This window comes from Chiloscyllium plagiosum, chromosome 39, assembly GCF_004010195.1.
Source record: "Chiloscyllium plagiosum isolate BGI_BamShark_2017 chromosome 39, ASM401019v2, whole genome shotgun sequence".
Taxonomy (NCBI): Eukaryota; Metazoa; Chordata; class Chondrichthyes; order Orectolobiformes; family Hemiscylliidae; genus Chiloscyllium; species Chiloscyllium plagiosum.
In genome coordinates this window covers 9,820,440-9,845,374 of record NC_057748.1, presented here as the reverse complement: position 1 = coordinate 9,845,374, position 24,935 = coordinate 9,820,440, and the positions used below count along the sequence as shown (strand labels likewise).

General features: G+C 45.2%; 1 protein-coding gene across 1 annotated transcript in view; it reads left to right on the top strand.

Annotated features, from left to right (window-relative positions):
- The window catches only part of trpm4a (transient receptor potential cation channel, subfamily M, member 4a), a 90,055-nt gene extending 73,406 nt beyond the window's left edge, over nt 1-16,649 (top strand). Inside the window, exons 21-26 of the mRNA XM_043679710.1 lie at nt 1,322-1,487; nt 6,874-7,055; nt 8,382-8,514; nt 11,001-11,073; nt 13,204-13,297; nt 15,794-16,649. Of these exons, the coding sequence (XP_043535645.1) occupies nt 1,322-1,487; nt 6,874-7,055; nt 8,382-8,514; nt 11,001-11,073; nt 13,204-13,297; nt 15,794-15,825 (680 nt within the window). The 3' untranslated portion in view covers nt 15,826-16,649. The remainder of the gene's footprint in view (nt 1-1,321; nt 1,488-6,873; nt 7,056-8,381; nt 8,515-11,000; nt 11,074-13,203; nt 13,298-15,793) is intronic.
- Nucleotides 16,650-24,935: the final 8,286 nt, after the last annotated feature.

Sequence of the window (24,935 nt, the reverse complement as noted above, 5' to 3'; positions counted from 1 at the left end):
GAGAGTGTGTGTAAGAGAATGTGTGAGTCTGTGTGTCTTATCTGTCTGCATTTCTGTGTGTGTGTGCGTGTATGTGTGCGTGAGAGAGAGAGTGTGTGTGAATGTGTGTGTGTGTGTGTGTGAGAGACAGAGTGAGATGTGCTTGCACAAGAGAGGGATTTCCCAGAATGTGGGTGTGCGCCTGTGGGTCTGAGCTACGGGGATTGATTAGATACAGTCATATAGCATAGAAACAGACCCCTTGGTCCAGCCAGTCCATGAAGACCATAACCCCAAACGAAGCCAGTAGCAAAGGGTGAGAGGGCACCTGCTAGAGATGTATAAGATTATGAGAGGCATAGACAGGGTGAATAAGAAAGCACTTTTTACATTTGTGGGGAGAGGGTGGGGGTTAATGACCAGAAACATAGATTTTAAGGATAAGATAGAATGCTAAGAGGAGAGTTAAGAAAGGTTTTCATTCAGAGAATGATGGGAGTCTGGAACTCAGTGTCTGAAAGGGTGTTGAGTCAGAAATTCTCCAAGCATTAAAACAGTATTTAGATACAGTATTCACTTGCGTTGTCATAGCCTCACAACCTATGTGCCAAGGGCTGGAAAATGGTAGTAATGTAGTCAGATCCTTGTTGATCGATATGGATGCAATGGGCTAAACGGCCTCATCTTCCATTGTAAACATCTGTTAGTAAAAGGGTGGGGGTGATGTAGGTAATGGGTTGTGTTCTGGGTACCACACCTCAGGGGTAGGGCAGAGATGAGGGCGTGGGTGTGTTGGTCGTGGAGGGGGTCATTTCAGATTCATCCAAATGAAAGCGGCGCTGAAAGGGTTAAATTAGGGTGCTTGGTCGCGGGAACTCGGCTGATACTCCTCTGAGTATAAATCAAGGAGCTTAAGGTGATTTTAGGATCTGCTGGGACCCAGAGAAAGAAGCTTTCTTAGTCTTGAGGGAGTGTAGGATCAGAGGATCTTGGGGGTGTGGGCACAGCCGGTGGAGGAGCACAGAACACTAACATTTAGAGTCAAACTGTTCAGGGGTAACATCAGAAAGTAGTTCCTTAGAGAAAGGGTGGCAGAGATCTGTCCCATTCCCAGTTTGTGGGGGTTCAATTGAGAATGTCAAAGGGAAGATTGACAGGGTGGTGTTCAGTGAGAGTCTGAAGCCGTTTGGAGCCAGGGTCGGGAAATGTCATTAAGGTACTGATCAGCTGCGGTCTAATTGCATGGTGGAACAGGCCTGAGGGGTGAATAACCTACTCCTGTTCCTATGTTCCCTCCTTGCTCTCAACCCTTAAACATGGTCCATTCCTCTGTTTCCGGCAGCGACCCGTTTTCCATCCAGGTGCCCGGATAATCTCACCGAGGGCTCAGAGGAGGAACTGTCTACTTGCACCAACGCCTATGCCAACTGGTTGGTCATCCTGCTCCTGACCATCTTCCTCCTGATCGCCAACATCCTGCTAGTCAATCTGCTCATCGCCATGTTCAGGTAACTGTTGACCCACAGAGTTTCAGTGCCCACCAGCGCCAAAGTAACTGGCATCAGCTAAAGGTATTTCATTTGAATGTGGGTGATGGAACCGAGGCTAGTAAGGTCAGCTGCGCTCAAACTGAGAGGGGGACAGAAGAGATGCATGGGGATGAATGGCCTCTGCCTATTGTTATGTAGCAATTAGTGCTTCACAATATCGCTAGCTCACTAACCTTGCATGAGATTAGATTCCCTACAGTGTGGAAACAGGCCCTTCGGCCCAACAAGTCCATGCCGACCCTCCGAAGAGCAACCCACCCAGACCCATTCCCCTGCTCTATATACACCCCTGGCTAATGTACCGAACACTATGGGCAACTTAGCATGGCCAATTCACCTGACCTGCACATCTTTGGATTGTGGGAGGAAACCGGAGCACCCGGCAGTTGCCTGAGGCGGGATTCGAACCCAGGCCCCTGGTGCTGTGAGGCAGCAGTGCTAACCACTGAGCCACCGTGCCGCCCATGAGCACTGCTGCCCAACCCTATTCTCCAGTTAGTATTTAATTAGTGAATTCAAATGTCCAAAATGAAGTGATCACCTCAATGAGGGATGGGATCTCATAGAAACCTCCAAAAACTAGACAGGGTACATGCAGCAAGGATGTTCTCAATGACTAAGGAGTCTGCTACCAGGGGTCACATTCTAAGGTTATAGGGTAGGCCATTTAAGACTGTGATGAGGAGAAATGTCTTCGCCCAGAGAGTGGGGAAACTGGAATTCCCTGCCACAGAAAATGGTTGAGGCCAAACATTGAATGTTTCAGGAAGGAGATAGATACAGTTCTTAGGGCTAAAGGGATCAAAGAGTTTGGGGAGAAAGTGGGAAGAGTACTGAGTTTGATGATCAGCTATGATCACGTTGAATATACTCCTGCTCCTGAGTTTCTGTGTTTCAGTTGCCGTGTTTAAGATGATTAATTCACTGGGTCTTTTATTCATTCACAGGATGAGCACATCGCCGGCTCGGCCAGCATTTATTCCCCGACCTTAATTGCCTAAGGGACAATTAAGAGTCGACCACATAGCTATGTGATCCAGATAGGTTTTTCCTGAAAATTGACAGTGGATTCATTGTCATCATTAGAGTCTTAAATTCCAGATATTTAGTGAATTCAAGTCCACCATCCCTCACTGTAACACTCTCTCATATACCCCCCAACCCTAACTGTAATACTCTCTGATATACCCCCAACCCTCACTGTAACACTCTCTGATATACCCCCCACCCCTCACTGTAACACTCCTCTGGTATACTCCACACCCCACACCGTAACGCTCTCTGATATACCCTCCCCCCTCACTGTAACACTCTCTCATACATCCCACACCCCTCACTGTAACACTCTCTGATATATCCCACACACCTCACTGCAATGCTCTCTGATATATCCCACACCCCTCGCTGTAACACACTCTGATATACCCCATGGCAAGATTTGAACCCAGGACTCCAGAACATGACCTGGGTCTCTGGATTAATGGTCAAGTGATAAGGTGGCAGTGGGTACTGCAAATGCTGGAGATTAGTGTCGAGAGTGTGGTGCTAGAAACGTACAGCAGGTCAGGCAGCATCCGAGGAGCAGGAAAAGTGACCTTTCAGGCAAAAGCCCTTCATCAGGAAGGATGGGCTGATGAAGGGCTTTTGCCCAAGTCCAGCGATAATGCCAGTAGGCCAATACCTCCCCCTTGTTGTGGGGGACACTGTTGGATGATGTGCAGCATTGTCGGGATCTCTCCAGAGTGTGGATGGTGTTTATACGGAGGTGCCAGTGGTGGAGACTGGATGTGGAGGGACCCCCTATTGTCCTGAACCTGTTTAGTAAAGACCACGCTCATTGTGGGAGGTCAAGGCTTGGCATTCAATAGTTGGAGAACCTGAGAATGAATTCTCCTGTTTCCTATTTCTTGATCCAAGTTGCCTGTTGGTAGACCTTGTTCAGGAACGTTGCACTGTATGGGCCACAAAGCCAAAGGTTTCTTTAAATAAATAAACCACTATGACTCCATGATTTACGTTACAAAATGAATCATCCAAGAACCTCAAGGTTAAATCCCACCCCAGGCATTTTGAGAATCTGAATTTCAGCTTGAAGAAGCTGAACATTAAACGATAGCAGGCATCAATTAGACAGGACTGTGAAGCTGTCAAGTTGTAGTTGAAAAAACGGTGAGGACCTTCAGTAAAGGCCAGCTGCTGTTTTCACCAGCCTGTGCTTGCACGTGTTTATGGGCTCCCATTATCCAGTTCATGTTTTAAGTTACTCAGTCATCCATGGTATTGAAAGATGGACATTGAATGTAGTTGGATTACTGCCAGTCACAACACGAGCTGAAAATACATTCCTGCTCTCGCAATAAGAGATCTCAACAAAAACCAAAACTGATTGTATCCACCTACCATTTACTCCTCCTTCTCCCTCCAACCCCATCCAAGGGAGAAAGCGAGGACTGTAGATGCTGGAGAGTCAGAGTCAAAAAGTGTGGCGCTGGGAAAGCACAGCAGGTTAGGCAGCATCTGAGGAGTGGGAGAGTCGACGTTTTGGGCATGCCTGATGAAGGGCTTATGCCCGAAATGACGACTCTCCTGCTCCTCAGATGCTGCCTGACCGGCTGTGCTTTCCCAGTGCCACACTTTTCAACTCCTTTTCCCCCACCCCACTTTAATAAATATACCAACCAACAAAACCTTGGTTTGCAGGTGTAGCAGGTAATTAAGCAGGCAAATGGAATAGTGTGCTTCATTGTTAAGAGGAATAGAGTTTAAAAACAGAGAGATTATGCTGGAGCATATGTGTTATGTGTACAGGTTTGGTCTCCTTACTTGAGAAAGGATGTACTGATACTAGTGGGGTATAGAGGAGGTTCACTAGGTTGATTCTGGAGTTGAGAAGGTTAGTTTATGAGGAGAAATTGAGTAGACTGGGATTATACTCATTGGAATTTTGAAGAATGAGGGGGGATCTTATAAAACCACATAAAATAATAAAGGGAATAGATAAAGTAGAAGCGGGGAGGTTATTTCTGCTGGTGAGTGAAACTAGAATGAGGGGGCACAGCCTCAAAATAAGGAGGGAGCAGGTTTAGGACTGGGTTGAGGAAAAACTTCTTCACCCAGAGGGCTGTGACTCTGTGGAATTCCCTGCCCAGTGAAGCAGTTGAGGCTTCCTCATTGAATGTTTTTAAGGCAAAGATAAATAGATCTTTGAACATAAAGACATTAAGGGTTGTGGTGAGAGGGTGGGTAAGTGGAGCTGAGTCTGTTAAAAGACCAGCCATGATCTTATTGAATGGTAGAGCAGGCTCTCGTCTTTTTTTATGTTCTTATTCTTTTTTCAGCTGCCATCAGCTCTGAGAAAGGGTCACTGGAATGTTAACTCTGCTTTCTCTCTCCACGGATGCTGCCAGACCTGCTGAGTTTCTCCAGCAATTTCTGTTTTTGTTACTGATTTCCAGCATCTGCCATTCTTTTTTTTTAATTGTACCATACAATGGGCCAGTCCCTGGAACATTATCTCAGACCAACTGGCTACTGGCTTCTCTTTTTTTGCTCTTATGTGGCTTCCTATCGGAAAGATGTTGTGAAACTTGAAAGGATTCAGAAAAAATTTACAAGGATGTTGCCAGGGTTGGAGGATTCGAGCTATAGGGGGAGGCTGAACAGGCTGGGGCTGTTTTCCCTGGAAGGTCGGAGGCTGAGGGGGTGACCTTATATAGGTTTATAAAATCATGAGGGGCATGGATAGGGTAAATAGACAAAGTCTTTTCCCTGGGGTTGGGGAGTCCAGAACTAGAGGGCATAGGTTTAGGGTGAGAGGGGAAAGAGACCTAAGGGGCAACTTTTTCACATAGAGGGTGGTACATATATGGAATGAGCTGCCAATTGCTGGTACAATTGCAACATTAAAAGGCATTTCACCTGGATGATGAATAGGAAGGGTTTGGAGGGATATGGGCCGGGTGCTGGCAGGTGGGACTAGATTGGGTTGGGATATCTGGTCGGCATGGACGGATTGGACCGAAGGGTCTGTTTCCATGCTGTACATCTCTATGACTGTTTGACTCTACTGCTGACAAGCTGATGTGGAGGTGCCGGTGTTGGACTGGGGTGGATAAAGTCAGAAGTCACACGACACCAGATTACAGTCCAACAGGTTTATTTGAAATCACAAGCTTTTGGAGCACTGCCCCTTTGTCAGGACTTGGTACAAGTTGAACAGAAATGACTTTAGCTGGTTCAGGAGTCTCAAACTAGGGCTATAATCTAAAATGTAGAGTCAGACTTTAGAGAATCAAATGAGGAAACACTTCTTCACGTACAGAACGGTGGAAATTTGGAACTCACTTCCAGAAGTGGCACTTGATTCTGGATCAGTTGTCAATTTTGAATCCGAGATTGATTGGTCTTTGTTAACCAGCTGTATTAAAGGTCATGGGGCAATGGTGGGGGTAAGGGGTTTGACCAGACGTCAAGCCTGATCGAATTGAACAGCAGGGAAGAGATTCAAAGGGCTTCTTTGTTATTCTTTCATCGATGAGGACATCCCTGGCCAGGCCAGTATTTATTGTCCATCCACACTCACCCTTCAGAAGGTGGTGGGTTCTTGCTGTGATGTGTGGAAGGTTTGTCCACCCTCAATGGTGTTAGCGAGGGAGTCCCAGTGCTACAGAAGCCACAGCCTATGCCCCAAAGTCAGGACAATGTGTGGCTTGGAGGGATAATTGTGGGTGGTGGTGTTTCCAATTTTTGACAGGTTGTAGGGGCCGGGAGTTTACAAAGTGCTGTCAAGGGAGACTCGATGCAGTGTATCCTGCAGCATTGTGTGTCATTAGAGGAGAGAGTGAAATGGCATCCTTCCCTCCTATTGTTGGTTGATGTTTTCAGAGAGCTAGCACAGGCACGAGGTGGCCTTGCTCTCTGCTGTAAAGTCCCATCATTCTTTGCTAGGTTGCCACTGGCGACGGATGACCTATTTTGTCAGGAGATAGCGAAAAGCGCCCTCTGGCTAACGTGAGATTCTGCATCAAAGTAAAGTAAATGAAGCCATTCTGGGAGGGAAGGACTCTTTCTGTCACTTCAATCCAACATAGTAATGTTGGAAAAGCCAAAGATTGTAAGATTGATTCAACTGGAATTCAGCAGAAACATCTTGGTCCCAGAGAGTGATGGGAACGTAGGCATCACTGTCATAGGGAGTATTGTAGGTGAATCTGACAGAAAGAAATTGAAGAGAATGATGATGAGGTTGGGAAGAGCATTAAACCACCAGCATGGACCACTTGGGATGACTGTTCCTCTTCTCTAGTCTCGTTCCTCCATTCCTCTTGTTTTTTCTGCCCCCCAGCTACACCTTCAACAAAGTCCAGGAGAAGAGTGACATCTATTGGAAATTCCAACGCTACAATCTGGTCGTGGAATATCACAAGCGGCCCGCACTTGCTCCTCCCTTCATAATCCTGAGCCACATCCACATCTTCATCAAAAGAAACATCCGGAAGGTCCCCACGGTGAAGGGCAGACTCTTCAGTAAGACCACGCCCTCAGAGAGTATGAGTAGCTGTATCTCGAGGCGGGAATGCCGGCAATTAGAGCCGCAGATCCCCCTGGGTGAGGTGCATTGTGTGGCTTGAAATGGAGCCAAGTTGGTTCGGAATGGTTCAGGCTTGTTCTCTGAGTTGAGCTCATTGTCCCTCATGAACAGTTTTCAATTTACACAGATTGGTCGGTTAGGGGTGGGTGGGGGGGTGAGGTTGGGCAGCGGGGGCGCGGGCGTGGTTGTTCCTCATCACTGACTCCTCTAACCTGCCCACCCGTGCTGTCCCCAGCTCCCCACCCACAACTGAAAATGGATTCCGACAAGTGAAAACGGGGAGGTTTTGACGGCCATTTCAAAATTCAAGGCAAATCTGGGAAAACAAAGGATTAGATCTTCCGCCGACAATCAGGCATCAGCACCACTCTCCCTCTCCCCATCGCATGTGAAAATAAGACATGATTTGATTTTGGTTTGACATGATTTATTATTGTCATGTGTACCGGATTACAGTGAAAAGTATTGCATTGTGCGCTATCCAGGCAAATCATACCTTACATTAGTACATCAGGGCAATAGAACAGGATGCAGAATATAGTGTTATAGCCACAGAGAAGGTGCAGAGAAAGATCAACTCTAATATATGAGAGGTTCATAAATCTGATAACATCGGGGAAGAAGCTGTTCTTGAACCCAAAAGAGAAAATGCTGGAAAATCTCAGCAGGTCTGGCAGCATCTCTCCTTACCTATACTCCCAGACCTGCTGAGATTTTCCAGAATTTTCTCTTTTGGTTTCAGATTCCAGCATCCGCAGTAATTTGCTTTTATTTAAGCTGTTCTTGAATCTGTTGATACATGTTTTCAAACTTTTATATCTTCTGCCTGATGGAAGAGGGTGGAAGAGATTATAGCCAGGGTGGGAGGGTCTCTGATGATGTTGGTTGCTTTCCCAAGGCAGTGGGAAGTGTAGACAGAGTCAATAGATGGAAGGCTGGTTTGCATGATGGACTGGGCTGTGTTCACAACTCTCTGCAATTCATTGCAGTCTTGGGTACAGCAGTTCCCAGACCAAGCTGTGGTGCATCTGGATAGGATGCTTTCTATAGTGCATTTATAAAGAGTCATTGTGGACATTGTGATGATGGTATCTCGACAATAGGATGTCATCGTGCCAATCTGCCACGTTATGGTCATTTTGAAACTGGTCGTCAATAAGCCTTTAAGACCAGATCTGATTGGTTGAGCAGAAGGCCATTGCCTGACTCTCATTGATCCGCAGCTCAGACAGAACGCAATAATGGTCTCATCCTCATTCCAGTAACAGACCTATCGGAGGCAGTGGCCAATAGATTGATGACGTGGGAGGCGGTGCAGAAAGAGAACTACCTACTGTCCCGCAACCGAATTAAACGAGAGAGCAACATGGAACGGCTGAAGAGGACCGCGCAAAAGTGAGGTCATGGATTCTCGACCGTCTCATTAAGGTCCACGGGATGGAAAATGGTTAAAAAAACGCATTATAAATAAATCTCATCCCAGTCCAACCCTAGTTGAGAAACCAGTTAAAGAATTACACCACAGAAGAGGCTGTTTGGCCCATTAATTTCCCCAGAGCTACCTATTTCTCACCTCTAACTGGTTAGTCATTTATTGGATCACCCAAGGCTTAGGGGGCCTATAGTTCCCCTCTACTTTCTCCATGGCAATGTCTTGACCAATCAGAAGTGATTTGCTAACCAATCAGCTCCTACAGTATAAATTGTTGCGGTTGTTTGAAATTTGGCATTCTTGGGGCTGATCCTGATGACTTCAAGACAAAAATCTTCAGCAACATGTCTTTCGGTCCAGCAATTATCCATTTTTAATCTCCTTGATTCAAATTGTTCACCCAGTCCCTTTTGGAACAGTGTTATAATCTCTGACTCATTTGGGCTGAATCATTCCAAGGTTGAATTTCCCTCAGTGTGAAATGTCCTCTTACATTCCCAAGAGGGTCATGCCTTGGCTGAAAATTACAAAGTTGTTTAATCAGTGGAAACAATGCATTTAGCTTTCCCAAACAGGATGGAATTGGGAAGGTCTCAACAGATTCCCAGACCTAAACCTCTCTGACCTTGTGAAAAAAGATCCAAGTCCTTTAACTTTATCAGAAACAAAAACAGTAGTTGCCGGAAGAGCTCAGCAGGTCTGGCAGCATCTATGGAGAGATATCAGAGTTAATATTTCAGGTCCAGAGATCCTTCCTGAGGAATGGTCACTCAACTAGATTACTTACAGTGTGGAAACAGGCCCTTCAGCCCAACAAGTCCACACCAACCCACTCAGACCCATTACCCTACATTTACTCCTTCACCTAACACTACGGGCAATTTAGCATGGCCAATTCACCTAACCTGCACATTTTTGGATTGTGGGAGGAAACCCACACAGACACGGGGAGAATGTGCAAACTCCACACAGGGAGTCACCTGAGTGGGAATTGAACCCGGGTCTCTGGCGCTGTGAGGCAGCAGTGCTAACCACTGTGCCACCATGTCGACCCGCAAGGTTAACTCTGATTTCTCTCCACAGATGCTGCCAGACCCACTGAGGTCTTCCAACAACTTCTGTTTTTGTTTCTGATTTACAGCATCTGCACTTCTTTCAGTTTCCTTCCGCTCTATCTTGTAACTGGAACCATCTCATTCCTGGTATCATCCTGTAAATCTGCACACCCGTATCACTTTAGTAAATACATCTTCTTATTCTGAACTGCCACAATCTCGCCAAAAATGGCCTAAATAATTTTTAGAAATTCATTATGGATGTCTTAGTGCCCTCTCTACGAGATCAATAATCCTCCTTAAAGGGAACTCTCAACCTTTAAAGATTTATGTCGAAAGGTGTGGCACTGGGAAAGTGCAGCCGGTCAGGCAGCATCCGAGGAGCAGGAGAGTCAGCATTTCAGACATTCCCAATGAAGGGCTTATGCATAAAACGTCGACTCTCCTGCTCCTCTGATGCTGCCTGACCGGCTGTGCTTTCCCAGTGCCACCCGAATGCACTCTGATCTCCAGCATCTGCTGTCCTCACTTTCTCCTTTAAAGATTTGTGCAGATCTCAGGATTAAAATTTTAACAGGGCTGAATTTTGGGCCTAAACCCATTCCGGCCAGGATAAGCACACTCCAATGAAGGTCTAATGAGGGCCTCCTCTCTACATCAGTATATTTGGGAAGAGTGATTGGCATTTTTCAGCCTTCCTCAGGTAGCTTGCCAGAGGAGAGAGTTCAAATTCAGGTCATTCAGAAAGTCTTAATGGGTATAGAACAACAAATTTGGATTTGGAGGTGCCGGTGTTGGACTGGGGTGTGCAAAGTTAAAAATCACACAACATCAGGTTATAGTCCAACAGGTTTAACTGGAAGCAATAGCTTTCGGAGCGCCGCTCCTTCATCAGGTCGTTGTGCTGACCTGATGAAGAAGCAGTGCTCCAAAAGCTAGTGCTAGACTATAACCTGCTGTTGTGTGGTCTTTTAACAAATTTGGAAATTGCCTCAGTTCTGAGTGCACTTTGGGATTCACTGTTTTCGGGTTTTTGTGACGCAGTGGCAAATGTCCCTGTCCCTGGTTGAGGAGGCCTGGATTCAAGTCCCACCTGCTCTAGAGGAGAGCCATAACATCTCCAAAAAATTTAAAACAGAAGTATCGGACGGTGAACTACAGCAAGCAATAGGAGGGCTTAGCCAAGGTATAGATCAGGACGGAATGTAGGAGAGGCAGAATTCCCAGACGAGGTGGGGGAAGAAGCAGGATTCCAGTAGGGAGTGAGGGAGAGGCAGAATTCCAATGGAAGGAGTGACAGATGGAATGTGACTGTGACAGACGCCCATATGAGTGGAACAGAGAGGGGATCAGTTCCAGTTTCTTGTTGCTTGACATTTCATGTTGTGTTTTAGGGTTGACAGTGTTCTGAGTTACATCACTGACACCAGGGAGCATGACCGGCGGCTGAAGGTAATCGAGAAACAGGTACGTTTGATCCGTGGAAACAGCAAATTCCTCCTTTAATCAAGCACACAGGAAAAAGCCAGGAGCCGTCTCCACTGAATTGCACACACACTCACACTCACACACATTCCCTCATATACACACACTCACGTTCTCTCAAATACACACACGCACACTCACACACACACATTCCCTCATATACACACACTCACGTTCTCTCAAATACACACACGCACACTCACACACACACATTCCCTCATATACACACACTCACGTTCTCTCAAATACACACACGCACACTCACACACACACATTCCCTCATATACACACACTCACGTTCTCTCAAATACACACACGCACACTCACACACACACATTCCCTCATATACACACACTCACGTTCTCTCAAATACACACACGCACACTCACACACACACATTCCCTCATATACACACACTCACGTTCTCTCAAATACACACACGCACACTCACACACACACATTCCCTCATATACACACACTCACGTTCTCTCAAATACACACACGCACACTCACACACACACATTCCCTCATATACACACACTCACGTTCTCTCAAATACACACACGCACACTCACACACACACATTCCCTCATATACACACACTCACGTTCTCTCAAATACACACACGCACACTCACACACACACATTCCCTCATATACACACACTCACGTTCTCTCACAAACACACACACGTACTCACACACATTCTCTCATATACACTCACTCACGTTTTCTCACATTCACACACATTCTCTCACTCTCACCCACACGCACTCACGTGCCACATGCACACAATTTCCTGGAACAGCCATTTCTCCATTCTCCCTGAGTGTTTCCTCTCATCGAGGTCTATCTGTGTGTGTGGGTGTGTGTACACCTGTGCGTGTGTCAGCCTGTTCAGCCCTGGAGGCCTCTGACTGAAAACCTGAATGCTCCCAGTTGGCATGATCTCTCAGATCTTCTCTTGATAGAGAGTCTTCAGTTCTCTGAATGAGAGCATGTTCAATTCGCAGCACTGTGACCTTTAGCATGGGAGGTTTGCAACAATCCACAGCAGTTACATGGTCACCATTCGGGCTAGCTTTCCCTGCAAGACCTTTATTGTTCAGATTTCACCGTCTGCCCTAGTGAGATTTGAACCCACATCAGCAGAATATTTAACCTGGGATTCTAGATGACGAGTCCAGTGGCATTGCCACTACACCATCACCACTGTTAGGGTGGGTGATGGTGTGAAGAGTTTTGACGATTCAGAGCAGATGTAGAACTTGGGAACTACTCACCCAACGGGGCCTCTCGATGTATTGAACAAAAATATAAAGGATGGAGAGAGGTAGAAGCTGATAGTAAGGATTAAACTTCAAATTCTTTCATAGGTAAGAAAGCAATACCAAATTCTCAGCTTGAGTCAGAAATCTGCGGGTCTGAGTCCCAATCCAGGACCTGGATACAACAATCCAGGCTGACAATCTTGTGCAGTACTCAGGAAGTGCTGCACTGTCTGAGGTGCCATCCCTGTGATGGGATATCCAGCATTTGAGATCCACCAGGTATCCTGGCCAAAGCAAAGGGTCTTTCATTCACAAACTCAGAGGTGCCTCACAACTGCCGAAGTATAGGTGATGGTGTAACGGAGGAAATCTGGCAGCCAATCTGCTCACAGCAAGTTCCCTCAAAAATCGAATGTGTTCATGATCAGCCAATTGATTCTCAAAGCTGTCGATTGAAGGAGAAGGCCAGTGCAACCAGGATGGGGGAAGGGGAGGGGAGGAGTGTAGGTCTTGCTTGCTCTTCCTCAATTCATGCCTTGTTATTGTTGAGAAGGTAGAAGGGTATATGGGAGCTTGCTGTGCACAAATTGTCCAATGCATTCCCTACATTGCAGCAGTGAGGACCCTCCAAAAGTACTTCCTTGGCTGTAACGGGTTTTGGGAAAGGCACCATGTAAATGCAACTCTTTCCCTCATTGCCTTTCTCCCTAACCTTCTTTCAGCGACTCCTTAAAACCGATATCCTGAACCCAATCCGTGTCAAGTCCACTCTGAGAACCAGTGGCTGCCATTTTGCTGCCTTGAAGGTGCTCTGTAAATGAAAATTGTTGTTGTTGTTGTAGATGGATTATTGCACCGAAGCCTTCCAGTGGTTAGCGGAATCCCTGCTGCAAAGTGACCTCATCAGGAATGCCAGAGCCCCACCCACATTTACAGGTAATGTCAACATTATAACAAACATCATCCTCTCAAATGGTTCCGGTCGGACTCAGTTGCTTATTCCAGGATTCTCTGTGGCTGTCCATAGAGTGACGACAATAACAAACCAACATACAGACATAAATACATCGATTTAGATCCTATCTACCTTCTCTTGGGAAAAAAAAACTGGAAATGACATCACCCACCTTAAGAAACCAAGACTTATCAATAGGGAGGTGGGACATACCATCAGCGCTTCACCAGAGACTCTCACTGATGATGTTACCGAGTATAGTGACGAAACGTTTGAAAACAAACCTTCCAGCTCAGCGAGCTAACTTACAGACTCAGCATACAGACAAGGAGAAGCTGTAGGCTATTGAACCTTCTCTGTCATTTAATAAAACCATGGCTGATCTGATTATAAATTCTCCATTCCTGCTTACCTCGAATAAGCTTTCGACCCCCCCACACCCCCGTTGGAATATTTCTAAGGCAGATGTAGGTAGAATCTGTTAAACAAAGACTCTAATTCATAGAATCCCTACAGTGGGGAAGCAGGCCATTTGTTTAGAGTGTGGTGCTGGAAAATCACAGCCGGTCAGGCAGCATCGGGTGAGCAGGAGAATGACCTGCTGTGCTTTTCCAGCACCACACTCTCGATTCTGATCTCCAGCAACTGCAGTTCTCACTTTCTCCAAGCGGGCCATTTGGTCCATCGCATTCACGCCAACCCTCCAAGGAGCATCCCACCCAGACCCATTCCCCCCTGTCCTGTAACCTTGCATTTCCCCATGGCTAACACGCCTAGCCTGCACATTCCTGGATACTATGGCCAATCCACCTGACCTGCACATCTTTGAATTGTGAGGAAACCACAGCACACCCACACAGACACAGGGAGAATATGTGAACACCATACAAACAGCCACCCAAGGCTGTAGCCAAACCTGGGTCCCTGGCACTGCCAGGCAGCGGTGCTAACCACTGTGCTGCCTACCAGGGTGACTTCTCTTCAGAAGTAGATGTTGGAAGATAGTTTTCTTACATATATTTTTGACAGAGGTTCAGGGAGAGCAATGGGAGAGATGCTACATGGGAAAAGAATCCCAGTGGAACAATTGCTAGAAAAATTCTGAAGAAGGGTCACTGGACCCAAAACATTAACTCTGCTTCTCTCTCCACAGATGCTGCCTGACCTGCTGAATTTCTCCAGCAATTTCTGTTTCTGTTGCAAAAAAACAAAGGAGTGGTGAATGGTGGTGAAAGATTTTTTTCGTAAAATGCATGTAAATCTTGGTGTGAAGGGAAGAGAATGGGTCCTCTCCACTGAGCGCAAAGTGATGTGGAGGAGCTGGTGTTGGACTGGGTTGGACAAAGTTCAAAATCACACAACACCAGGTTATAGTCCAACAGGTTTATTTGGAAGCACTAGCTTTTGGAGCGCTGCTCCTTCATCAGGTAGCTGGAGAACAAAGTGAACAAGACAAGGCAAAGAGGAAGGGGCAGGAAGAGGAGGAGAGAATGTAGCAAAAATGGAGAACTGACATAGTATAGTCATAGAAAGCTGACAGTGTGGAAACAGGCAATTCATTATCAGGTCCATGCATCCCTCGGAAACACATCACACCCAGACCCACAACCCTACCCTATAACCCTGCATTTCCCATGGCTAGTCCAATGAGCCTGCACATCCCTGGGTGATATGGTATGCAGACACGGGGAGAACGTGTAAACTCCACACAGACAGTCACCCCGAGGCTGGAATCGAACCTGGGTCTCTGGTGCTGTGAGGCAGCTGTGCTAACTACTGTGCTGCCTCAGTTAGTTAAACAGTTTGTTTCAGAAGTTACTGAACTAAGTATTGAGAGCTTGAGGCTGTAAAATGCCGAAGTGGAGAATGAGAGTGTTCTTCTTCCAACTTGCTTTGCGTTTCATTGGAATCTTGCAACAGGTCTGGACTGAAAAGTTGGCATGAGAGCAAGATGGTTTATTGAAACGTCAAGTAATTTTCCAAACCTGCCTTGATTTATTAGTTTACAAAAAAAACAGTGGAACAGACGAGATTAATCCAATTGGATTAGCAAAGGCCCGTTCCCTTTCTGATTACTGTGGGAAGGGAGTGTCGGCTGGAGGATAGACCAATGGCATATGTCTGTGTGTGAGATGAGATGGGGACAGGGCACAGAAAGATCATGTGACAACAGCCCCCCTGGTGTGTACAACAACCCGAGTGTGGGACTGGCAGTTTAGCAATGGCTGCCAAATACAATGGAACAAGCAGGGGTGGCCTATCCAACCCACAGTTGGCATTGATGCCACCTCACATCTCTGATGAGATGTCCCACCCATGGAACATCCTGAGATGCCCCCGTAAGAAGCCATTCAGTCCCTCGAGCCTGTTCTGCTAGCCCTGACCTCTTTCGTGACTCCATCTGCCCACCTTAGTACCATCAACCTCACTCAACAAAAATCTGTCAAGACGTATTTATAATGATTCCTCTTTTCCAGACCCTTCAGCGAAAAAGGACAGCAGGCCGTAGCGATTCAAAATGAGAACTGCCTCAGCAATGCTAGCCCGCACCGTGAATATCACAATCCTTCACTTTGCCTTCCAGTTGTGGACGACAAGCCAAGAGTAACTTCAGGTCCTGTGGGAGGGAGTCTCTGGAGCTAATGATCCCAAATGGCATCTTCTTTCTGAAGTTGGAAGCCCGCAGTTGTAATTGAAATTTTATTATGTTCTGTACCCATGGGGCAGAGAAATGGTGCCAGTTCTCAATGCTCGAAAAAAGAGGCAGTATAAAGACAATGGGCAAATGTGTCCTCCCTACATCATTTGACTCTGTACAGGTGTTTAATCTTGGAATTTTCTTTTGACCAACTGGAATGAAATACACTGAAAGTCCTGACAATTTAACCCTTTGAGTGATGGCAGATTCCAGACATTTCCAGTTTCCCTGTTTTTGTTCGGTTCTGCTCTTTGTTACAACCGTGAAGGTTATAGGATTAGTATGTTTTAGGTTTATATCTTTTGATTTATTAGGTTATCATGGTGTTACACCTCACTGGGCTGAAAACCAGCCATTTCAAACTGATCACAGAAGTTAAGGTATTTAAAAAGCATGCAGAAATTGCCCAGATAACCTGACTTCAGACCCAGCTCAGAGAAAGCACAGATCAGATTCCTGTCCTTAATGAAAATTGCTATTTATTACAGATAATTAGATTGCAGCTACAATAATGAACCATCGACATTTAACTCTACCAGTTAAAACTCTAACCGTCTTATAAACTCCCCCTCTATACACACATACTCTCTCTCTCTCTCTCACACACACACACACACATTCACACACACACACTCTCTCTCACACACACTCTCTTGAAAACACATTCTCTCTCTCATACATTCTTGCTTTCTCACACTCTCTTGCACACACACTCATGCATATGCACACTCACACACTCTCACTCACACATACACACACTCATACACACACATTCATACTCACTCACACTCACACACTCACACATACACTCATACACACACACATATACACATTCTCCAAAATTGCAAACATTCAGTCTCACACGCACAGACACACACACTGACACGTGTACATACATAAGCTCTCTCACACACATTAACACTCACACACTCTCACACACACTCTGTCACACACACACACAAACACACTCTCATACAAATAGACAGGGGAGGGGAAAACTGGGTGTTATGGGGGGTGGCAAACACTGGGAAGACAGCCTCGTGGTTCCTGTTCATGGGGGATTGCTGAGATAATTCTTCTGTCGCCTCTCAGCCTCAGTGCTCTGAAAACGTTCACTAGTTTGCAGGGTGGCTGGTTCACACTAACTAAAGGCACCTGACCTATTTGTTAAAAGTCTGAGCTTTCAGCAACCTCTGGAAGAAAAATGAACTGGTTTTCTTCAGGCTCAAACTGCCGAAAACTAAGATTGCTCCTGAGCCGAGGAGGTCTGAGGCTTCTCACTATTTTGTTCACACTCCCAATCCCGTCAGTGACCTGCAAACTGATCGCATAGCTATCGTCAGGCAGAAGGGCTTCGTTATTGTTAACTGGTCACCAGCTCACAAACCAGTCAGCTCCTCGTTGTCAACCAACAGTCCATTTGAACTCAACTTTTTGGTGCCAGCTCAGCTGTAAACGAGACTGCTGCAGCTGTGTAAACAGTATTTACACGGAGGGTTGCTTTCATAACATGCAGCAATCCTTCAGCAGTCTTTAGCTTTAAAACAAGTCTTTTTTTCCATTTCAATCCACAATTAAAATGACTGAAAAACAAAATGACACGGACTTTAGAATGTTTGTAACTGTACCTGTCAATGTAAGCTAAATGACAAGTTTATCAGACAGCACACATAGGAGGTTTAATTGCTAAAGATAAGAAGAAAATGTAAATTTTGTTAATAAAGGACAAATGTGAAATGTTTACTCCCAGATACAGTGACAGCTGCTTCTGAATCCACAAGAAAACTCTAAGACCCGGAAAAACATTATCATTGTCAAGCGTAAATAGTTATGCTGGAACATGGTCTTCTATTGCAGCGGTGACACAGATGGGTGATTTCTAATCAGATACAAAGCTAGTGTGCTTCCCATTGCCATAGAGAGGAGGCTAGAGGAAGCCATTTTGAGATCAGGTTACAGGCTTCCCTAAACATCTCCAGAAATCTCACAGACACGGAGCAGTTGCAGCTTAATCTTTGATCATCTGCAGCCAAGAGAAGAACAAAAGGAGAGAGATGTTACCCAGGCCTGCTCCTCAGCTAGAATGCTTATAGGAAGAATGTACTCAGTTTGAAGATAGAGTTTGCAAAGAGTCAAAACAAGGCTGGAGGATTTGCCTAACTGAAGCCTAACTAACTCCCCAGAAACATTCTGCCAGTGGGAAATAGTATTGGGAAAAACATGTTTTAAGAAGATTTGTAGCTCAGGTAGAGGTTCTGGAAGGAAGTTAGGTTGAGAGTGCCTTTTCTCGTTGGAACGGTAAAGGATGAGAGGTGACTTGATAGAGGTTTATAAGATGATCAGAGGAATAGATAGAGTAGACAGTCAGAAACTTTTTCCCCGGGTGCAACAGAGTGTTACAAGGGGACATAAATTTAAGGTGAAGGGTGGAAGGTATAGGGGAGATGTCAGGGGTGGGTTCTTTACCCAGAGAGTGGTGGGGGCATGGTATGCGCTGCCTGTGGGAGTGGTAGAGTCAGAATCTTTGGTGACCTTTAAGCGGCAATTGGATAGGTACATTGATGGGTGCTTAAGATAGGACAAATGTTCGGCACAACATCGTGGGCCAAAGGGCCTGTTCTGTGCTGTATTGTTCTATGTTCTAAAGTTTGTCTGCTGAGCTGGAAGATTCATTTTCAGATGTTTCATCACCATATTAGGTAACATCTTCAGTGAGCCTCCAGATGAAGCACTGGTGGTATAGCCTGCTTTCTATTTATGTGTTTGGGTTTCCCTGGGTTGGTAATATCATTTCCTGTGGTGACGTCATTTCCTGTGGTGATGTTATTTCCTGTTCTTTTTCTCGGGGGCAGTAAATGGGATCCAAGTCAATGTGTTTGTTGATAGAGTTCCGGTTGGAATGCCATGCTTCTAGGAATTCTCATACATGTCTCTGTTTGGCTTGTCCTAGGATGGATGTGTTGTCCCAGTCGAAGTAGTGTCCTTCCTCATCCGTATGTAAGGCTACTATTGAGAGTGGGTCATGTCTTTTTGTGGATAGTTAATATTCATGTATCCTGGTGGCTAGTTTTCTGCCTGTTTGTCTAATGTAGTGTTTGTTACAGTTCTTGCACGGTATTTTGTAAATGACATTAGATTTGCTTGTTGTCTGCATAGCATCTTTTAAGTTCATTAGCTGCTGTTTTAGTGAGTTGGTGGGTTTCTGGGCAACCATGATGCCAAGTGATCTGAGTAGTCTGGCATTTCTGAGAATGTCTTTGATGTAGGGGAGAGTGGCTAGGGTTTCTGGACGTGTTTTGTCTGCTTGTTTGTGATTGTTGCTGAGTAATCGGAGGACTGTGATCATTGGGTTGCCTGTTCATTTTGAATACACTGTATAGGTGATTTTCCTCTGCTCTTCATGGTTCGTCTGTGCTGCAGTGTGTGGTGGCTCGTTGAAATAATGTTCTAATGCAGCTTCGTTTGTGGGTGTTGGGATGATTGCTTCTGTAGTTCAATATTTGATCAGTATGTATTGTTTTCCTGTAGACGCTGGTTTGACGTTCCCCAATTGGAAAACCATCTATCCAGTGTATTCAAAAAGAATGGGTACCCAATGAACACAGTCCCCTGATTACTCAGCAACAAACCCAAACACTACATCAAAGACTTCTCAGGAATGACTGCCAGACTACTCAGACCCCTTGGCATATGGGACCCCATAAACCCACCAACACACTAAAACAGCAGCGAATGAACTTGAAAGACCCTATACAGACAACAAGCAAAACTAATGACCTTTACAAAATACCGTGTGAGAACTGCAACAAACACTACATTGGACAAACAGGCAGGAAACTAGCCACCAGGATACATGAACATCAACTAGGCATAAAAAGACATGACCGACTCTCACTAGTATCCTTACATACAGATAAGGAAGGACACCACTTCGACTGGGACAACACATCCATGCTTGGACAAGCCAAACAGAGACATACACGAGAATTCCTAGAATGGTGGCTCTGTGGTTAGCACAGCTGCCTCACAACACCAGGGGCCTGGGTTCAATTCCTGCCTTGGGTGACTGTCTGTGTGGAGTTGGCACATTCTCCCCGTGTCTGCGTGGGTTTCCTCCGGGTGCTCCAGTTTCCTCCCACAGTCCAAAGACATGTGGGCCAGGTGAATTGGCCATGCTAAATTGCCCATAGTGTTAGGTGCATTAGTCAGCGGGAAATGGGTCTGGGTGGGTTACTCTTCAGAGGGTCGGTGTGGACTTGTTGGGCCAAAGGGCCTGTTTCCACACTGTAGGGAATCTAATATAGAGGCATGGCATTCCAACTGAAACTCTATGAACCAATGCATTGACTTGGACCCCATTTACCACTCCCTGAGAAAAAGAGCAGGAAATAACATCGCCAGTGGAAATGACATCACCACAGGAAATGACATCACCAACCCAAACACATAAGAGAAAGCAGGCTATACACCAGTGCTTTATCCGGAGGCTCACTGAAGATGTTACCTTGTACAGTGACGAAACATCTGAAAATGAAACTTCCAGCTCAGCAAGCAAACCTACATCCAGTTTTGGGAAAAGAAAGGAACAGAAGTATGCTCTTCAGAGCTGAAAAACACTTTTGATTGGTTCCAGGAGACTGGTTGTCAATTTCAAAGACCAAGTAGTATGAAAGAATTGGGGCTTTTGTTGTCATTGACACAGTGAACGTTCTCTTACAACATGAAGCCTTGATGTGTTAGGAAGTTCAAATTTCACTTTAATCTGTAACTAGTTGAGATCGTAATTATGCATGAAATTTCAGGTGAAATGATAACATTACCATAATTAAAACAAATCTCACAGCAATAAACTGACATTGCAGTCATAAACTAACATTGATAAAGGCCCCAAAATATTAGAGTAATGCCTTATTATTGGAAGGTTGGCCATGTGGATCTGTAATGTACATTTAAAATATAACTTACATGAAAACAAATTATTCACTGGAAAATTTATTAAAGACACTTATTTAAATCAAAAGCAAGGCACTTATCTCCAGAAAGGGAAAGGTTAAGGGAGTGACTTGATAGAGGCTGACAGTAATTCTGAAGGGTTGATAAGCTATATGCAAAGAGGACACTATCAATTGTGGAGCACAGCAAGACTATCCAGAATATCCAGAAGCGTTATTAATGCAGAGAGTTGGTGAGGATGTGGATTTTGCTATCACTAGGCACAATTGAGATGAATAGATGGATTTAAGATGAAACTGGATAAATACAAGGAATCGGAAGTAATGCTGATACAGAGAGGTGATGTCGGGTGGAGAAGGCTCAGATGACACACAAACACCAACATTGACCATGTGGGCTAGGCCTCATATAGTTCAGTTGTTCGAATCAAGGTTGAATTTAGATGTGTAGTTTCCCAATAGGTCAGTCAGAACTGAAACCAGAACACATGATCCGTGTTTGAAACCTGCTTCCTGCTGGATTAACTAATCACAGTTGGGATGATGTTGGGACAAATCCATTGGCCTCAGTAGTCCTAGACTAAAATGGTGTGAACACAAGGCTTTTCTGAGCTCTCACCCTCTCATCATGGTAAATTCACTTCTTCTGGCACTTTGGTGTGTGTGGGTATCATTGGGATGCCTGAGAAATTGCACTGTGAATTTTATCTGCTTGATATACACTTGTACCAGCAGAGGGAGTCTGGTGCAGTTATAAATCTAAATGTGTCTGGTTGAATATAGAACTATCCCAAGAACTTTATCGGCATGCCTTGCAAGTATTCTTCCAACAGGCCTATTAACTTGAAACAAAGAACCAAGAAAGCTGAAGATTTAAATCAAATAAAAACAGAAATTGCTGCAGAAACTCAGCAGGTCTGTGGAGAGAGAGAAACAAGAGTTAACATTTCGAGTCCACTGACCTTTCTGATAACAGCCAGGAAAAGGTGGGATTCATGCTGATGGCAGGCAGTTGGGCTGGGGGGAGGGAGGAGTGAGTGGATAGGTGGAGAGGAAGTCTGAGAGAGAGGGAGAACAGGCATTGGTCACAGTAAAGCCAGGGCAGGGGAGCTGGGTAGATGATAACACGATATTGAAATCTATTTTTTCTTCTAGTTTTGCTAAAATCTGCCAGAGTACCAATGGATGAATTGGGAATTCCTAATAAGAACTGGGAGCAGGAGTAGACCATTCAGCCCCTCAAGCCTGCTCTACCATCATGGCTGACCTCATCTCGGGCTCAACTCTACTTTCCTGCCTTCTCTTCTTAACCCTTCAATCCATTACTATTTACAAATCTCCCTCTGTCCTCCCTAAACTTACTCAATGTCTCAGCCATCCGCCTCACTTTGAAATCCACGACCCTTTGAGAGAAATAATTCCTCCTCATCGCTATTTTACATCTGCCAACCATTAGCCATAGGGCGGCATGGTGGCTAACACTATTGTCTCACAGCGCCAGGGACCTGATTCCAGCCTCGGGCGACTGTCTATGTGGAGTTTGCATGTTCTCCCTGAGTCTGCTTGGGTTTCCTCTGGGTGCTGTGGTTTCCTCCCAAAGTCCAAAGGTGTGCAGGTCAGGTGAATTGGCCATGCTAAAATTGCCCGTAGTGTTCAGGGATGTGTTGGTTAGGTACATTAGTCAGGGGTAACTGGAGAGAGTAGGGGAATGGGTCTAGGTGGGTTACTCTTTGCAGGGTCAGTGTGGACTTGTTGGGCTGAAGGGCCTGTTTCCACACTGTAGAGCTTCTATTTCTGTATCCTAAAAGAATGATCTCTTGTTCTAGATTGCCACACAAGAGGAAACACCCTCTGTACATCTACTTTGTCTCCTTTAGCTTCTTATAAAATTTGATTAGATCTCCTCTCATTCTTCTAGCGAGTATTGGCCTAAACAGCTTACTCTCCATTTACCATTCAAACCCCTCAGAGGCATTTAGTGCCTGGGAAATTGAATGAATGATATTCGACAAATGACACAGATATTGAATGTGTATTATTGAACAAGCAATATCCACAAGTACAGAAACAGTCCTTGTGGTAGCAAGGCTGTATATAACAGCACTGATGTCTGAAAACTGAAGGTGGTGTTTCTGTAAGATCAACATTACAGCCATTCATTGTATCCTCATAATCACTGTCCTCATCGGTTCACTACCAAATATTTCCTGTTCTATTTTGCATGATCATCCAGCAGTTAAGTGTTGGTACTGAGCAATTATTGACCTGCTTTGACACAGAGAGTGCTATGTGGTTGTGGTCACAATTTCACCACGTGATAGGAACCCAACCTGTAACCTTAAGTTGTGGTTCCCTTGCGCATGTTCACTGGGGAAGTATGCTTTACAATTTCTGCTGCTTTCAACCTGACATTCCCATTCGACGGTTTAAGAACGGCCTGTGGCCTGCCAAAGTTAATGAATCACAATTTTGACTGGTGTCTTTCCGTGTGAAAAAGGTGGATTGATCTGTAGGAAGAAAGGACAAACATCCTTCCCGCTGACAAACCAATTCTCAGACTGTCCTTTATCACAGTGTAGAAAAGGATGATTCCACTGTTTGATCAGGAGTTGTATTGGGTGGTGATGAATTCTATTACTAACGAGGAATACTGTACACTGACTGTGGTCCATTGTCTGTATTGATAGCTTCTGACAAAATCCATTTTGTAAAGATCCTGTCCAAAGTGGTGGTCATGACGTTTCCTACAATAATTTAGAGTCATAGAGTCATACAGCATAGAAACAGACCCTTCGGTCCAACTAGTCCATACCGACCATGTTCCCAAATTAAACTAGAACCACCTGCCTGTATTTGGTCCACATCCCCCAAAACCTTTCCTATTCAAGAAATTAGCCACATGTCTCTTAAACATTGTAACTGTATCCATCACTTTCTCTGGCAGTTCATTCCACACACTAACCACTGGCTGTGGAAAACAATTGCCCCCATCTCTTTTTTAAACTTTTCTCCTCTCACCTTAACAGTCTGCCCCATGTTTTGAACTCTCCCACTTGAAGGAAAATACCTTTGCCTATTTACCCTATCCATGCCCCACATGATTTTATAAACCTCTATCAGGTCACCCCTCAGCCTCTGATGCTCCAGGGAAAACAGCCTCTCCCTATAACTCAAATTCCTAACCCAGGTAACATCCTTGTAAATCTTTGCTGAACCCTTTCAAGTTTCACAACATCTTTCCTATAGCAGTGGGATGAGAATTGAATGCAGAATTTCCAAAAGTTGTCTAACCATTGTCCTGTATAGCTGCAACATGGCCTCCCAAATCCTATACTCAATGCACTGACCAATAATTGCAAGTCTACCAAATGCATTCTTCACTACCCTGTCTACCTGCGACTCCACTTTCAAGGAACTATGAACCTGTACCCAAGGTCTCTTTGTTCAGCAACATCACCCAAGACCTTATCATTACGTGTATAAGTCCTGCCCTGATTTGCCTTTCCAAAGTGCAGCACCTCACATTTATCTAAATCAAACTCCATCTGCCATGCCTTGGCCCATTGGCCCAGTTGATCACGATCCCATTGTATTCTGAGGTAACCCCTTCTTGCTGTCCACTACACCACCAATTCTGGTGTCATCTGCAAACTTACTAACCAAGTAGATGTGAATCTAACTGGAACTGGACACAATCCAGATATAATGAAGCCAGACTTATCAGTACAAACTGGAGGTCTGGCCATTCTAAAGACATAATTTGCTGTTTCTTTTACACTGTTGTGACATCTCATTCCCGTGTGTTTTCTACGTGATTGTGACACCTCATTTGCTGTGTTCTTGCATCATTGTGACACCTCATTTCCTGTGTTTAGATTAGATTAGATTAGATTACTTACAGTGTAGAAACAGGCCCTTCGGCCCAACAAGTCCACACCGCCCCGCCGAAGCGCAACCCACCCATACATT